The following is a 16,957-nucleotide window of genomic DNA, read 5'->3' as shown; positions in this document are numbered from 1 at the left end:
TTGTGGCAAATTGGTAGCTCCATCAAAGCCAAGCTGGTATAACCTGTCAGAACTGGAGGCCAGCCTTGACCCAAAATGGTGTCCCACTGACTGGCACTGACCCTTTACCCCCTCCCCCTAACTCACCAGCTCATCACTCCCTGAACATATGCTGCAGAGCAGCCGATCTACTCATAGCACAAGTAGGCGTCTATGATTAGTGTGATCTCTACCTTTATAACTGTTAATAATATCTTTTAATGCATTCATTTATTCATTTTCTTGATTGATCTAAATAATAATAATAAACAGTTTTAGATTTTACAGCAGATGCAAATTAGGTAGGCCTTATACCTGAAGCTATGTCTCCATTTTACTTGTGGAATACCCATGTGCTGGAACAGCTGCATGTGAAGTTATGCTCACAACACTCAGGATGTTTATAAAGTGCCCCAGTAGCTGGACGTGGGATGGTGAAAACTGTGTGTACTTGTTTTAGGAATTTTGTGTATATTCTGTTCTTATTATTTATTGCCTCAGACTGGGGCTGTTTATTTGTCCTCAAGATAATTTTACACTATTTTACATAGTCACTGTTCCTACAAAGCTTTTTCTTGAGAAAGTATTAGGTCAGAAATAGGGACTGATCCAAAATCAGTGAACTCAAAGGCTGTACTCACATGACCCCCTCTAAGAGCACGTCTCATTACAGCTTTAGCGGAGAAATCAGCTCAGGTTTTTTTTTTTTAATAGTTTATCGCTGTTAGCTCTGGAAGACCACACACACACACACACACACACACATATATATACAAACCACACTCCAGAGCTTATGGACACCAAAACGATTTGATATCCAGCCCTACAGCACCTCGTCCGCTTGGTACACGGCCTCGTGTTTGATCCGCAGTCTGAGGCCCTGGTTTGTTTGAGACCATTTTTAACAACAGTATTACTATCACTGCGCTGTCAGCTGGGTCTGAGTTATAGCTTTAAACGGGCTTGGAATATTGGTTCCAACTCAGGAACAGTCTGAGGATATGATGTCCCAGTTTGACCCCTTCTCTTAGCTTTGGGTTTTGAGTCACAACTTGACACAACTGACCTCTAGATGTAGCCCTGTATTCATAGATACTAGTCAAAGCCTAGACCAGAAGAGTGTCCTAGGATTAAGCTTAAGAGTCTGGGAACTGGGCCTAAGTCTTTCTGTGAGACAAATATTATAAACTTAGAACATGAAACTTGTTTTTGACTCTACCCTTCAAGCCAGCCTCTAATGTTTCTCTTTCTATGATTTTTCTACTGGTGGATAATAGATCATTTGTGTGGATTTACTGAAACAGCTGCCGACGCAGACAGGAGCTTGCTTAGTGGTCGTAAAATTAATATCAATCATAAATTGTCTGTGTAAAGCTGTTATGAATGGCTGTGCTGCTCAGTCTGGTATCAATATGAATCCATACACATTTGACCATGGATAATGTCCATTTCCAGGATTCATGAAAGCCATATGAAACATTCATTCATTATCTATAACCGCTTATCCAATTCAGGGTCGCAGTGGGTCCAGAGCCTACCTGCAATCATTGGGCGCAAAGCAGGAATACAGAGGGAATACAGGAATTCACAGGGCAACACAGACACACATTCACACCTACGGACACTTTTGAGTCGCCAATCCACCTACCAACGTGTGTTTTTGGACTGTGGGAGGAAACCCACACGGACACAGGGAGAACACACCACACTCCTCACAGACAGTCACCCGGAGCGGGAATCGAACCCGCAACCTCCAGGTCCCTGGAGCTGTGTGACTGCGACACTACCTGCTGCGCCACCGTGCCGCCCATATGAAACATAGTGTACTCAACTTGGGTGTACACATACATTTCTGAGAACTGTGTAGAAATATATAGCTGAATATTAGATTTAAATCTGCCCCTACACTAAACATTAATCCTAAACCTAGCCATAGTCCCAACCTTAAACATGCCCCTAATCCTAACCCCAATCCAAATCCTAATCCTAACTCTAGGCTCCATAATCCATGTAGTATTCTCCTGCTACAGTTTACAGCACTGTTTCTGTAATCCTTAGTCAGGTGAAGAGTCCGTGTGGATTTTATAAAAACAATGTCACTAGTGGATGGGCACTGATTTAGTGATTAAGAAACTTTTTCCCTTCTCCTTTAAAGGAAACTTTTTTTGGCTATTTTAGTTTGTTAGTTAGTTAGTGTTTATTTCGTTTTTTGCCAAATGAATACAGTATACAAAAAAATAATAATAATTACCTAAAAAAGAGACAACAATAATTGTAACAAATATTAAATTAATTGAAATGACAGTCGAAACAAAACAATTACAAACCAAAAATGTACTGAAGCATAGACTGAAGCATTAGTATTATTGTGCCTACCCTTTGTACTTAGCTAATTAACATTCCTTTTACTTCTGTATTTAGGCCATACAAATTATTTTGGAGGGTGGCACGGTGGTGCAGCAGGTAGTGTCACAGTCACACAGCTCCAGGGACCTGGAGGTTGTGGGTTCGGTTCCTGCTCCAGGTGACTGTCTGTGAGGAGTGTGATGTGTGGGTTTCCTCCGGGTCACTGTCTGTGAGGAGTGTGGTGTGTTCTCCCTGTGTCTGCGTGGGTTTCCTCCGGGTGACTGTCTGTGGGGAGTGTGCTGAGTTCTCTCTGTGTCTGCGTGGGTTTCCTCCGGGTGACTGTCTGTGAGGAGTGTGGTGTGTTCTCTCTGTGTCTGCGTGGGTTTCCTCCGGGTGACTGTCTGTGAGGAGTGTGGTGTGTTCTCTCTGTGTCTGCATGGGTTTCCTCCAGGTGACTGTCTGTGAGGAGTTGATGTGTTCTCCCTGTGTCTGTGTGGGTTTCCTCCTGGTGCGACTCAAAAGTGTCAGTAGGTGTGAATGTGTGAGTGTGTGTGTGTGTGTGTGTGTGTGTGTGTGTGTTGCCATGTGAAGGACTGGCGCCCCCTCCAGGGTGTATTCCAGGTAGGCTCTGGACCCACTGCGACCCTGAACTGGATAAGTGCTTACAGATAATGAATGAATTAATTATTTTGGAGATATCTTTATTTCATTGGTATGTACTCACTTGCTTACCCTTCATTTTCCTTAAGATCATGAGGCCTCCACTGTCCCCAGAAACTGCTTTAAGTTAATGAAAGTGTAAGAGGGGAATAAAGTTGGCTGTGAGAGCCAGTCTGAGATATAGCTGGGAAAGGGAGGTATAACAAGCTCTGTCTAAAAAGAGGTGGGGTGGTCTCATGAACTGGATAGTAGGAACATAAAAGGAGATCAGTGGGAAAGCACGGCTCGGAACACAATAATGTAATTAAAGTGTGCCGCTGTTACTCAAACGGCTGGCTGAATATATATCTCACGTTAAGCCCAGCGTTATTTAACGCGGGTTCGGGCCCGCTAATGCGTTTTAAATGCATTGTTTGTTTACTGCTGTAAATGCGGCGCTAATGATAAACATCATTACTGCCTTTGGGATGATAATGCAGGTGATGGTGCTCATTATCTCTAAGGTCAAGTGAATTGGAGAGCGGCACGTCATTGCCGGAGCAGTATAGTGGGGTGGGGGTATAGCGTGGGAGAGGCATAAAAACGGCTCTTCCTTGTGATGTGCAACTCACAGCCCCATGTTCCGCACCCATCCACTGAAAGTCGTCCCGATCCTCAGCTGATGCATCTCAGCCCCATGTTCGTCCACGCCGACTCCTAATTGAATTTCCCCCGATCACAATGAAAACACACTCTACACACTCTAACCTGCCAGTCCAGGCCCGTGCCTTTGATAAGCAAATGACCCCCGCGGAATTGAGGTCAGCGGCAGCAAAAACAAGAGGCGGCAAGAAAAATCAAAGAATCTCGAAGAGACCCCGTCTCCAAACCGACGCCGCTTGCCCGAGAATTGGTCCGACTGCTGTTAATCCAGGCTCGGTGCTTCTGGAGGGTCTTCATGAAGGCACGCACCTGAATACACACCCACAAACATACACACACACACTTATAAACCACCAGATGTAAGCCCCCACCACCTCAAATTCCCAAAACGGGAGCCTTTAAGAGCTCTGTGGGAAAGTGTTAGTCTCACGTTTAATAGGTTTCGTTTCGTCTCTGAATAATGCATGCTCTTGCCACCATCCTGCTGAGAACATGCCGAGATGTGCTCATGTTACCCGCTGGAGTGTGGAGTGAGGATGCTATGGTACACATGAAAACACTGGTCTACACTCATTGTCCATTTTACCAGCTCCATTTACCATATAGGAGCACTGTGTTCTTCTACAATTAGTCCATCTGTCCATCTGCATACATTGGAGGTCCTCTTTTACCCTGTTTGTCAATGGTGGATCATTCTCAACGCTGCAGTGACTCTAAGATGGTGGTGGTACAAGTGGATCAGACACAGCAGTGCTGCTGGAGTTTTAAAACCCCTCCATGTCTGGACAGAGAATCCTCCACCCAGCACGCGTCTCGGCCCATGTCTACAAGTTGGACTGAGACTATAGGTGTGTCTTAAAGAGTGGACAGCAAGTGGTCAAATACTCCAGCTGACACTGCTGTGTCTGATCCGCTCATACCAGTACAACACTAACACACCACCACCACGTCAGTGCTACTGCAGCGCTGAGAATGATGGTGGTCTATAGATCTATACATGAGATTCATTCATTTTTTCACTGGGACTGCTTCATCCGGGTCAAGGTCACAGTTGGTCCGCAGCCAATGGAGAGATCTTTGTGGATTTGACCCTGACGCTTCAGGGCTCGGAGATATAACTTTATCCAGATGAGAATCTGATGGCCGTCAGTCAGATATTAAGATATGACTGATACGACGTTAGGCTGATGGGTCATTTATTAATTTCTGTCTCAGATCAGTAGATACAACTGGGAACATATGCAGGAAAAACTTGATGTTTCTATTCTGCTCATCTTAGAGCAACACTGTGTAAAAATTACAGCTTCAAAATCATTGTGATGCTCCACTGGGCTGTAATAGGGAGAATAGGGTGCCTGCTGTTGCTGCTCCCGGCTCTCATCACTGTAGAAACTGCACTAGGTAACTTCTGGAAGGGGGTAGGTGATGTAATGTGTAATTTCACTCTGTAACTGCAGATATCAAATTGTGCTTGGTGTTTCTTTATACAGTGTTAATTAAATTATGGTGCTGTGCATAAGTCAGAGACCACCCTTAATTTATTTCCGATTCTATTTACTGCCAAGCCCAGGGACTCCCAGTTAAATCTAATGCTGGATCAGAAACTGTTCCATATTCACTATGTAGTGCATTATTTTGGGGTTCTTCCATTTTGTAGTGGTGTCTGAAAACATGGTAGACAATTTTCAGTGCATTCAAACAGTCCCACAATGCACTGCAAAAAGACAAATACAACACATACATACCTATAATCCACTGCACTGTTGGTAGTGTCCAAGGGCAACGATTATAGGAGTGTCTAGCAGAGAGGAAAATGAGTGGACACAGTGTTTAAAACTCCAGAAGCACTGCTGTGTCTGATCCTCTCACACCAGAACAACACACACTAACACACCACCACCACCACGTCAGTGTCATAAGCACTTGGGACCCCTAACAACCATACCAGACCTGGAAGACCACCATCGGGTCACCACCACTTGAAGCCACCTTTTCATCTGCTGTTTCCAGAAAACTCAACAATGTGGGTCTGAAAGGAAGTGGAGCCATTCAGACGCTGTTAATGAGAAAAGGTTACAGATGAAAAAGTAGGACATTCAAGGAACAAACAAGGAACAAACAAGGAACACTCCCTTACCTTCATGGGTAAGCCAGAGGATGAAAGGACATCTTCTGCCAGAATGACATTCAGGGGACATAAATCCCTGAATGTCATAAGAAAAAGACGTCCCTCGGATGGTTTCTGGGACCCTGCCAATGACCTTTTTGCAACTTTAAAGGATGGTTTCAGGACATCCTGCAGGAGTCAGTGTGTTAGCTGAAAGTTGTTGCTGTACCCAGGACAACGGACTGAGCCACCACCCCCAGCCCACACCCTACTGTTTTGAAGAAATGGAAACTGAGGCTAAAAAATGAATCCCTGGTGAATTTGACTGGAAAAGTAAATAAACACAGTGTGGTCTCTGACTTTTGCCCCCTACTATATTTCTTGCTTGTTTATTCTTCCTTGTAAGAACTCAGGAGGCTTATCCGAATCCCAGATAAGGACGAGGACGCAGAGATTATCAGCTCATATTTTAATATTCATTTTCATATCAGCGCATTTCCGGGATCTGTGTTAAACCTCGGCTCTGGTGTGTTCTATCCATTCTCAGTCAGGAGCATTATTGTAGCTCAAGGTTCAGTGTGTGGGTGTGTGTGTGTGTGTGTGTTTGGGGAACGCAGGAGAGAGCCACAGAGCAGAATTTCAAGGAGCATGAGAGAGGGGAAATGTCTCGCTTAATCAGCGCTGCCAGAGTAAGAGGGAGAGAGAGAGAGAGAGAGAGAGAGAGAGAGAGAGGGAAAAAAGACAATAATATTCCTCCATTACAGCAGAAAATGCGGTCCTGCATTAGGCTCATGTGCAGCTGCTTCAGAGCATCCCGTTTGTATCTCTATGGACGGGTTTTGTCATCAATGTTATGGGCAGTTCTCGATCTGGACGTTGAGGCTGAAGATCTGACAGGTTTCCGTGGGAACAAGGAGCAGTATCCGCCGCCTGCTCTCGGCTCCGCGTGCATCTCAAACGCGTCTTCGCTTCAATTACTGCCTGACCTCCCCCTCGTCCCAAAGGGAAGGTTACCGGAGCGACCTCGGCTAAGGGCTCCAGGGTGAAGATTATAATGGCTTTTCTCAGCCCGGGACTCAGTTCCCTGGTTAATCACTGGTTTTAAAGATTCACGCGGCTGTGTTTTACACTTTATCATGCAGCTCTATCTCGACATGCAGTTAGAGCTCTTTAAAAACTCATTCTGCTGAATAGCTAATGCACACAGGACAGAATCAAATAGAATAGGAATAGAAATGGCCAGTAGAGTAACAGATGGTAATAAAATTGTACATTCATTCCTTCATTTGTTCTTTCATACATTCATGCATTCATTCATTTGTTAGATTGTTCATTCATTAGTTCATTCATTTATTCATTCATTCATTCATTCATTCATTCAAATTCTGTTAATACATCCTCCTAATCTGCAATGCACTGGGTCCAGAACTTACCTGGAATCCCTGGACAGACACACACTCACCCAGTCACTCTCACATTCACACATGTGGAGAATTTCACACATTCACCCAGTCATTCACACATTCACACCTGTGGAAAGTTTCACACAATCACCCTGTCACTTATCCAGTCACTCACGCTCACACCTGGGGATAAATTCAGACACTCACACACTCACACCGGTGGATAGTTTTGCACACTCACCCAGTCACTCACACATTCACCTGTTGACAGTTTTATACACTCACCCAGTCACACACACTCACTTGTCGACAGTCTCACACACTTACCCAGTCACACACACACACACACACCTGTGGACAGTCTCACACACTTACCCAGTCACACACACACACTCACCTGTGGACTGTCTCACACACTCACCCAGTCACACACACATTCACCTGTTGACATTTACACACACTTACCCAGTCACACACACACACACACACACACACACACACACACTTACCTGTGGACAGTTTCACACACTCACCCAGTCACACACATACACTCACCCAGTCACTCACACATTCACCTGTTGACATTTACACACACTCACCAAGTCACACACACACTTACCTGTGGACAGTTTCACACACTCACCCAGTCACTCACACATTCACCTGTTGACATTTACACACACTCACCCAGTCACACACACACACCCTTACCTGTGGACAGTTTCACACACTCACCCAGTCACTCACACATTCACCTGTTGACATTTACACACACTCACCCAGTCACACACACACACACACTTACCTGTGGACAGTTTCACACACTCACCCAGTCACAAACACTCACCCAGTCACTCACACATTCACCTGTTGACATTTACACACACTTACCCAGTCACACACACACACACACACACACTTACCTGTGGACAGTTTCACACACTCACCCAGTCACTCACACATTCACATGTTGACATTTACACACACTCACCAAGTCACACACACACTTACCTGTGGACAGTTTCACACACTCACCCAGTCACTCACACATTCACCTGTTGACATTTACACACACTCACCCAGTCACACACAAATTCACCTGTTGACATTTACACACACTCACCCAGTCACTCACACATTCACCTGTTGACATTTACACACACTCACCCAGTCACACACACTCACCCAGTCAGTCACACATTCACCTGTTGACATTAATTAATTAATTAATTCATTTATTCATTATCTGTAACCCTTATCCAATTCAGGGTCGCGGTGGGTCCAGAGCCTACCTGGAATCATTGAACACAAGGTGGGAATACACCCTGGAGGGGGTGCCAGTCATTCATTTGTTCATGTGTTCATTAATTCAGTCAGTCATTCATTCATCTATTTGTTTGTTCATTTGTTAGATTGTTCATTCATTCATTCCTTCAACTTATGTACCCACATTATCCTAATCGACAATGCACTGGGTCCAGAACTTACCTGGAATCCCTGGACAGACACACACTCACCCAGTCACACACACACTCACCCAGTCACTCACACATTCACCTGTTGACATTTACACACTTACCTGTGGACAGTGTCACACACCCTGGAGCTGTGATGCAGGGACCAGAATTCTACAGGTGTGTGAAACTGTGAGGAAAGTTCCGACAGTGAAGGCTGCTGCTGATGCTCTGAGCCATGTGACGCTGGGTTGAGGGATGCTCTGGGAAAGAAGGGACGGGTAATTACGGCAAGAGAGAGAAGCGAAGGATTGGGACGCAATTATGAAAGCAATCAGGGTTTTGAAATGGCTTTCGAGACGCAGCATCTCAGACCCGAGCCCTTGTAATAATTGTGTTTCGCTTTTTTCGTCGCAAACAGTAATTAATATGGCCAAAAAGCATTACATATCACATGACACGCTTTGCATACACACAGCAGAGGCGGTGTGTGTTTTAGCCGCAAAGAAACAGAGGCTGTATTTGCTCGGAGCTGAGAGAAAGCAATTGGGTTGTTGACACTCAGAGTGAGGCAGGTTCTGATCTAATAGTAATCACCAACTCCTCTTCTGTCTAACAGTATGTTTTTATGAGGTGTGTGTTGGGGATTTTTTTTTGCCTGTCTGTTATGCTTCTACATTCTCTGTATATTATCCCCCTCCAACAAATAGAAGTCTGCTGCAGTCTGATTCCAATACTGAGGTGATTGTACACACCAAAATAAATAAATCAGTCAATAAATACAGTGCCGTCAGAACAAACCTGAGATTACCCTGGGTTTGGACGCCCCTGCAGTTCCGAGCCCCCACCCAACTCTCCTTCCTTTTCTCTTCTATCCACACTCTAGGACCACTCCAAATCGAATCCAAGGCTGATCTGGCTCATCCTGCCTGCCGTCTCTGAACCGCATCACGGCTGTAAAGAGCTCACAAACGGCTGTTAATATCGATTCTTTTCAAAGCAAAAACCCAGTAAAATCTCATTCTTACGCAGTACCTGATCACAGCAGCCTACGTAATTTAACATTTATACACAGAAGTGTAGTGTAAATACAACCCATTTTCCTTGTTATTTCTGCTGCAATGTCTTTATTGTGCGTTTGTAGAATGTTTGGTTGGGAACCCAGCTTGTAATATGTGGACTGCAAACACACACACTCTCAATGGCCTTTTAGACAGTGTACCGATGACCCACGATTCTCACAGCGCACCAAACCCTGAGCAGAAAGATGCGTCGCCTCTGTCTGAATTAATCCATCAGCAATGGGCACTAGGTAAGCCCATGTAATGTCCAACAGGAGAAGAGGTGGAGCTGCAGGACATTTCTGGATATTCTCCAGTTCTTTGGCATAAGCAAATTAAGCCCCGCCCACTAAAAATCCAACAAAAGAGAACTGTGAAATATATATACTTTTAAAAAATGTCTCAAAAGACAAACGCCTGCATCATTTTCCCTTGGCCACATTCACCACAACACAGAGGGATCGCTGTCAGGAGAAAAACATGCAAATGAGTGGACATTGGCTTGAATGTATAATGAAATGTAACGTATGATTTGATTTAAACATGGCATTCAGCGTCGTTCCACTCAGCGGTGGTCTCAGTTTCAGGTTTGATGCAGATGCAGCTGCAGGGATTAGCTTCAACTGCAGCTGGGTCATTTCCACCATGAGGCGTAGAGCTAGAAGTGGCGACCCCGCCCCTTTCCCTTGGCTGTTTGCTCGTTGCCAAGGCTACCTGCACACCTACACACACACACACCTGCACTGAGACCCACCAGGAACAGCACATAACACAGAGATGTGGGTCACACCACCTGGTTTTTGTCAACTCTCCAAGACCAAAGCTCTGGAGGATCAAGAGCAGACCTGAAAAGCAGCTTGAACATGTGGCACAAACCAAACACATAGGGTAAAGCCTCATAGGAGAGAGAGAGAGAGAGAGAGAGAGAGAGAGAGAGAGAGAGAGAGAGAGAGAGAGAGAGAGAGGAGAGAGAGAGAGAGAGAGAGAGAGAGAGATAAGAGGACTCTGAGAGAGTAGATAGTGATGAAAGAGGCTGGTGGTTGTGCTCTGAGAGCTCCTTTGGCTGCTATGGCTGCTATCAAATCCTCACAGCAATGATCCAACATCTGGAAAAGCTTTCCCTGAAGAGCAGAACAGTAGAGGACTGTGCCGAGGAAAGCCAATCTCAGCAGCATGCTTTGGCTTGAGATCATGCGGTGGATGGTCAAGCCTCATAAGAGCACTAAAGGGAGAGAGAGGGAATGAGAGATAAGAGGCTTCTGAGTGAGAGAGAGAGAGAGAGAGAGAGAGAGAGGCTGGGGGAGCACAGTGAAAGGGTGGGGGTTGTTGGGGCGGGGGGTGATGGGATGGTGGGATGGAAGACGTGGGCATCGTCAAGGTCATGCCTTTGTATTAAGAGATGAGCGATGGCTTGGGGGGAGATATCAGAGAGTCAGCGAGATAATTTTTCATTGCATTATCTTTGCCACTCGAATAAACACACACCACTAGCACATCCTCCACAAAACAAGAGTGTATAACGCGTGACAGGCCGCTTAACTCGGACGCCGTTCATTCGTAATTGTCAGAAATGGAATTATGTGTTGTGCTCGTGTAGAGATCACACATTCGTCCCGAGCGCTGACAGATTGTCACGATATCGAATGATATTTTATGAATATATTATCTCCTTTTATGGCTTGGAATTTCATTCATTTCAGATTTAATGAGGTGCCATCGTCCACTAGTTGATGGGGGAAGTAGACGACAATAACGAGATTCATAAATACACAGATCCGCTTATTAATACTGTTTCGCATGGGAATTTCGTGCAATCGGAAGTGGATTATGGCTTTCCTGCTTCCCTTAGCAAGGCTAATGCTAGTGCTCTCCTCCAAGCACTCTTCTTATGGCCTGATGGTTAGGGAACTGAGCTTATAACCAGTGCCCTTGAGCGAAAGCACCTAACCCCCAACTACTCCCCTGGCACCGTGGCTGGGGCCTCCCTCCGGGTTAGTGTGTGCTCACTGCCCCCTAGTGTTCACTAGTGTGTGTGTAAATGTGTGTTTCACTGCACGGATTGGGCTTAATGCAGAGAACAAAGCACTGTGGCCAGTAAAGTGAGTCTAATTCTATTTTGGGGGCATCATGAGATTCACAGATATTTCCAGTAAAAACTAAATCATTAATTGAAAGGTTATCATGTGACAGTGCTCCCACAGCTGCTATCAGATCCTCACAGCAGCAACTCATCATCTATTAGGTGTACATAAGTGTCAATGTGGGTTTTGTTTGTTTTTTATTTGTTTGTTGTGTTATTTATTATTGTAACTCAAAATTCAAACATTCTCCCACTGATTTGTCATTTTATATTAACTCCAGTGTGGTATTAAAAATGACAAAGCCCCATTAAAATTCAATATTAAAACTGTACAAGGACAATCGCTAACATCAAAATCGCCATCTATTTATTTTACATGTATTTTAGGACACAATATTATCCTCAAAAACAGAACAGATCACTTGCTTTTGCAGAACTTTTTCCTGATGGAGCTCATAACGAATGAAGTGACCAATCGTTTCTTCTCACTCGCCATTTCCACACTGTTTAAATCTTTTATTGAATAAAACGACACAAATAAAATGTATAAAATGGTCATTTTAATACAAGGACACAGTCACCATAATATCTCAAAACAGCTGGAGAATGTATTATAGTTCAATTTGAATTACAATCTTACGTTACAGAAAAACGCTTTAAAACGTATTTGTACAGATAATAATTCAGACTCAAAGTTGAAGCTGTTATGTCAGCAAATGGAAGAAATCCTGCTTGGAATACCCTTGATTTCCAAAAAAAGCACTGGATGAACAGGTCTCTGAGGTCGTTTGAGGGGTTAAAGGATAACGTACCTGTGTGGTTTATACGTGTAAATGAGCTGTGTACAGAGAAACCAATGGAATCCTTGTACATTACAAGGAAAGAGTAGGTGATGTCCTATGTGAAAGGGTTAACCCTGTTTTGTATCTGTCCTCTGCTCTGCTCCAGGTCTCCCAGTGATCGAGGTGAAGATTGACATCTCCAGGCAGCAGGTGGAGAAAATCTTCGGCCTGGAGGATTACTGGTGTCAGTGTGTGGCCTGGAGCACTACAGGAACCCAGAAGAGCCAAAAGGCTTACGTGCGAATCGCCTGTGAGTTATCCTAACACGTCTGGACCAGCCAACTGCTCGGAATCTGGGGCATGAGTGTGTATGTGTGTGTCTGTGTGTGTCTGTGTGTGTACTGGGGAGGGAAATAAAGAAAAAAACCTCACTTGTCCAAGGGAAAATGTTTAGAATTCAACACGGCTTTTGCTGGGAGCATCTTTCGCTTTTTGCCGAGGCTGAAGATTTGGCCTCTTCCAATGGCGGGGCTTGATACGCTCTAGAATAAAAATGATTTCCAAATTGCATTTAGTCCAATCAATCCCAGCACTTCAGCCTGTGTGTGTGTGTGTGTGTGTGTGTGCTCCCCGAGGCTGATTGATCCAGATGGGCTTGTATGACTTATTTAACGTTTTCGATTGGGAAGTTTGATCAAAAAGCGAGCCCGTGGCAGGGTAAGCCGCTAATCTGCGACGTAACACGCGGTAATTGCCTCGAGAGGCCGCTTGCTTTTCCATATCTGGGAGTGTGATAATGTGATTAGGGCACCAAGAGGCCCTCAGTTCTGGGAGAAAAAACGCCATCCCGACAGCAAACGGCGCCCTTCGTTTAAGGCCGAGTCCCCATCGAAACAAGCTCTGCTCGTAGCCGCGAAAACAATGATGAAAGTGCCTCGCAATCGGAGCGGATTTATGATGCGTCTCTCCGTGTGCCAGCGTTTCAATCTGCCCAGAGAACAAAAGAGGGCTATCACTCCCCACCTCAGACCCCCACAGCCTTTAACACTAAGTAAAAGGAGCCATTAAAAAAAGCTGTGATTCTTTTTTGTTTCTTTCCTTTTTTTTTCTTTTTTGACAACCTCCCCTCTATTAATCTCCCCATAATCACGACATTCTTTCAAACTTGGGGCTTCACATGAAATCACTCAAAGGACCCAAGACCCCCCACAGACACTTTCATCTCAACCTCGTTCCAGTCCCGCCTTCAAAGTCACGGAAGAGTCGGACGAGGACGGTGACTCTTTCTCTTTTCTGTTTTTTTTTTTTTTTTTTTATTTCCCACCTCCCACGACCGCGCTGCCCGCAGTGCTGCCCAGACCCGTTAAATCCAGTTTAATTAAATCGAACACACCAGAGCCCTCTTTAGCGCTCAGCATTCGCCACGGCCTGATTGCTATGGACAGCCATGACATGGGCTTTTTTTTTTTTTTTTTTTTTTTCTTGTGCCTGTGTGTCCAAGGCTGAAATGACTAGCCTTGATTACTTCGCCATGAACATACATCTTGCAAAGGATGCTTGTCTCCATCAGGGATCTGACTAAGTTTGAGATCTGAGTTGCCTTTCAAGCTTGTGATAGCAAAGAAACATCAACAAGCGCCAGTGTTAAGAGGGTTAGGGGGTTAGGAATTCCACAACACAGAAGCTCAGCAGTTCACAGAAGGAAACGTTTGGAAACATGTTTAATTATTTAAAGTACAGTCGAGGGAAATTGGTGAGGTTAGTTGGTATGTGAAAGGCTGCCTTTTCAGATGAGCTAAAGCTAGAGCTGACTGATGCAACGGTGGATATTGGTGAAGACTTGTTGTCTCCCACACAAGATCTATTGACAGAACTCACACTGGACTTAGCTAACATCAGTTAACATCAGAGTAGTCAGCCAAAACCTGAGTCAGAACAGTGTCTGTGCCTCCAACAGATTCAAACAAGATCTTGAGCTTGGAAAATTTTACACCTTAAAAGTTTGTCATCTTTTAGTTTGAACAGAGCTAAAGTAACAGCAGTTTACAGCACTGTTTCTGTAATACGTCTTTGTATTTATTGTATTTGTATTCACCATTGGATGGGAGCTCGCTTAATGATAATAAAATTCACACAAAGGTTATTGTGATGCTTTCGTTACCTGTAAAGCCCAATTTATACGTCTGTGTCAACCCTACGCTGTGGCCTGATGTGCACCTCTCCAGAAATGTAACTACACGTCGTACCTAACGTAGACCAGAACTACTGTGGTTGGTCAGAAGTTGGACAAACATTGTTTATGAAGAACTGAAGAAGGGCAAAAACATGCGAGATATTTCCTCAGACATGATGTGGACATCAGGGATGAATAAAAATGTTGAATCAAGGAAAAATACTCTGGGAAAAGAACAACTCCACAAGAAGTGATAATATGCGGGAAAAACCTGCAAGTTTTTGTATTTGTTACTTTCCTGGCACCTCATGGAAACTCTGCTCTGTCCCAAACAACAACCTACTCCCTTAAAAGTGCACTTTAAAGATTTCTAAAAGTAATTCTACTACACCAATACATTGTTTATTACGTAGTGTAGAGGAAGGATGTCTGAGAGTCAGCCCTAGTGTTGTGGAGGAGTAATTGCAGAGCAGCGCAGACACCAATGCAGAAATATAAACGCTTGCAACGTGTAAGCTCTGCGTCGAGTCGGCGCAGAAGTATAAATCGGCCTTAAAAGGAAAAATAGAGCCTCTGACTTTGCTACTCCAAGCACAACACCGCAGAAACTGTGCTATGAAAGTTTTGGAGGTCAGTAGGAAACCACCTCCTCTCCCTCCCCCCACTCCACCTTAATTATAGGACAGCGCTGTAAAATGAATTACACACTGCACCAGTAGGGGGAGCCCAGTAGCAAAAGATACCAAATCTTACCTAGTGTTATTTTAATCAATTTCAGCCAATAAAGCAAATTGGATTTGGATTTGGAGATGAGCAGATTTGGGTAATTTTGGATTTGGAAATCCACATATTAGCATAACCACGCCCATCCAGGCTCGAGAGCAGCCAGTTACTCATCGGCTCCCCTACCCCACCACCCCACGCTGTTATAGGGAAACAGATACTCTGCAAGGGCAGCTGTCTCCATAGGCGCCTCTTCGCTCAAGCCGTCCTCCATTACACCAGTCGTAAACATTTATGCAAAGATTGTTTTGAAAGCATTTTACCATCCATTGGCGCTGTGACTCAAAGCGTCTTTATCAGCAGTAACGTAATTTGGAGGAGCAAATGCAATCTGACTCGCATCAACACTTGTCTCAGTAGCCTGCGGGGTGGAGGGGTGCGCGGATACCCCGTTGTAGAGTGGTGTGTGGTGTGTGTGTGTGTGTGGGGAGGGGCGGGGGTGGGATAATGCAATTGCTCTCAGTTGATGCTTGGCCCCAGGGCTTCAGACAGCCATTCTCTAACGCAGCCAAGCAGCACCAAATAAGCACTGGGCCCTGTGTTGCTCATACACTTTTAGCTCCTCAGCAAACAAACACAAGCTAGTGAACACACCTGCTTCTCAGGGAATATCTTCGTTACTGTAATAACTGGGTAACAGCTCTGACAGGTTATTATTTTTAGAACTTGTTAACGTTGAGATTATTTTTGGACGGTGTGAAAAATACCAATAATAATCTAACGGCGAGGAATGTGACCTTACCTTTGTCCTTACTGTTGAATACGCACAAAAGAAAAGGCAGTGGTTTACTGTTTGTCCACACATTTGTAGACACAACTTATAACTAAAGGTCACCGTTCTCAATGCCAGCTATTTTTATAAGGTTCTTTGTTAAAAGAAAGGTTCTCAGTTGAACCATAAACACTCAAAAAAACAATTTAAATGCTTAAAAGAACAATAGGAAAGATGTGGTAGTTTTGCTCCTGGGCTCCCCCTACAGTTGCAGAGTGTAATTTGCTATTACAGCCCTGCCCTGAAATCACAGGGGGAAAAAGACGAGGAAGGAGGGTGTGGTTTCCTACACTTTCCCAAAGTTACATAGTGCAGTTTCTGTAGTGCTGATCCCAGTGTAGCAATGACAGAGGCTGTATTTTCTTATTACAGGTCAGTGAGGCATCACATTATTTCGAAGCTGTATTTTTAAGGTCAAAATACTACCTAGTTGTCCTTTAGTAATATGCATTAATAATGTTCTGTGTCAAAGGTTTCTGAAAATGCTTCCATATAGCACCAAAGCAAGGGTTATTTTAATGTTACAACTTGACATTGTAATAATAGCAGGACTTTATTTCTGTGTGTGGAATATAACTGCATAGGACTGTATACTTATGCATAAAGAACCATCTTTTATAAGATTGTATATAGCCCTCCAGCATTGGGCTGTTGAGCAGTGGACCTTATTAATGCC

The 16,957-nt window shown here is 44.3% G+C and overlaps 1 protein-coding gene across 1 annotated transcript in view; it reads left to right on the top strand.

Annotated features, from left to right (window-relative positions):
* Window positions 1-16,957, top strand: part of unc5a (unc-5 netrin receptor A) — a 224,549-nt gene that overhangs the window by 140,018 nt on the left and 67,574 nt on the right. Inside the window, exon 3 of the mRNA XM_066642294.1 lies at window positions 12,720-12,863. Within this exon, the coding sequence (XP_066498391.1) occupies window positions 12,720-12,863 (144 nt within the window). The remainder of the gene's footprint in view (window positions 1-12,719; window positions 12,864-16,957) is intronic.

The sequence above is a fragment of the Hoplias malabaricus genome, chromosome 13, assembly GCF_029633855.1.
Source record: "Hoplias malabaricus isolate fHopMal1 chromosome 13, fHopMal1.hap1, whole genome shotgun sequence".
Lineage (NCBI taxonomy): Eukaryota > Metazoa > Chordata > Actinopteri > Characiformes > Erythrinidae > Hoplias > Hoplias malabaricus.
The sequence above is the reverse complement of the archived record's forward strand: the minus strand, read 5'-3'. Positions and strand labels throughout refer to the sequence as shown.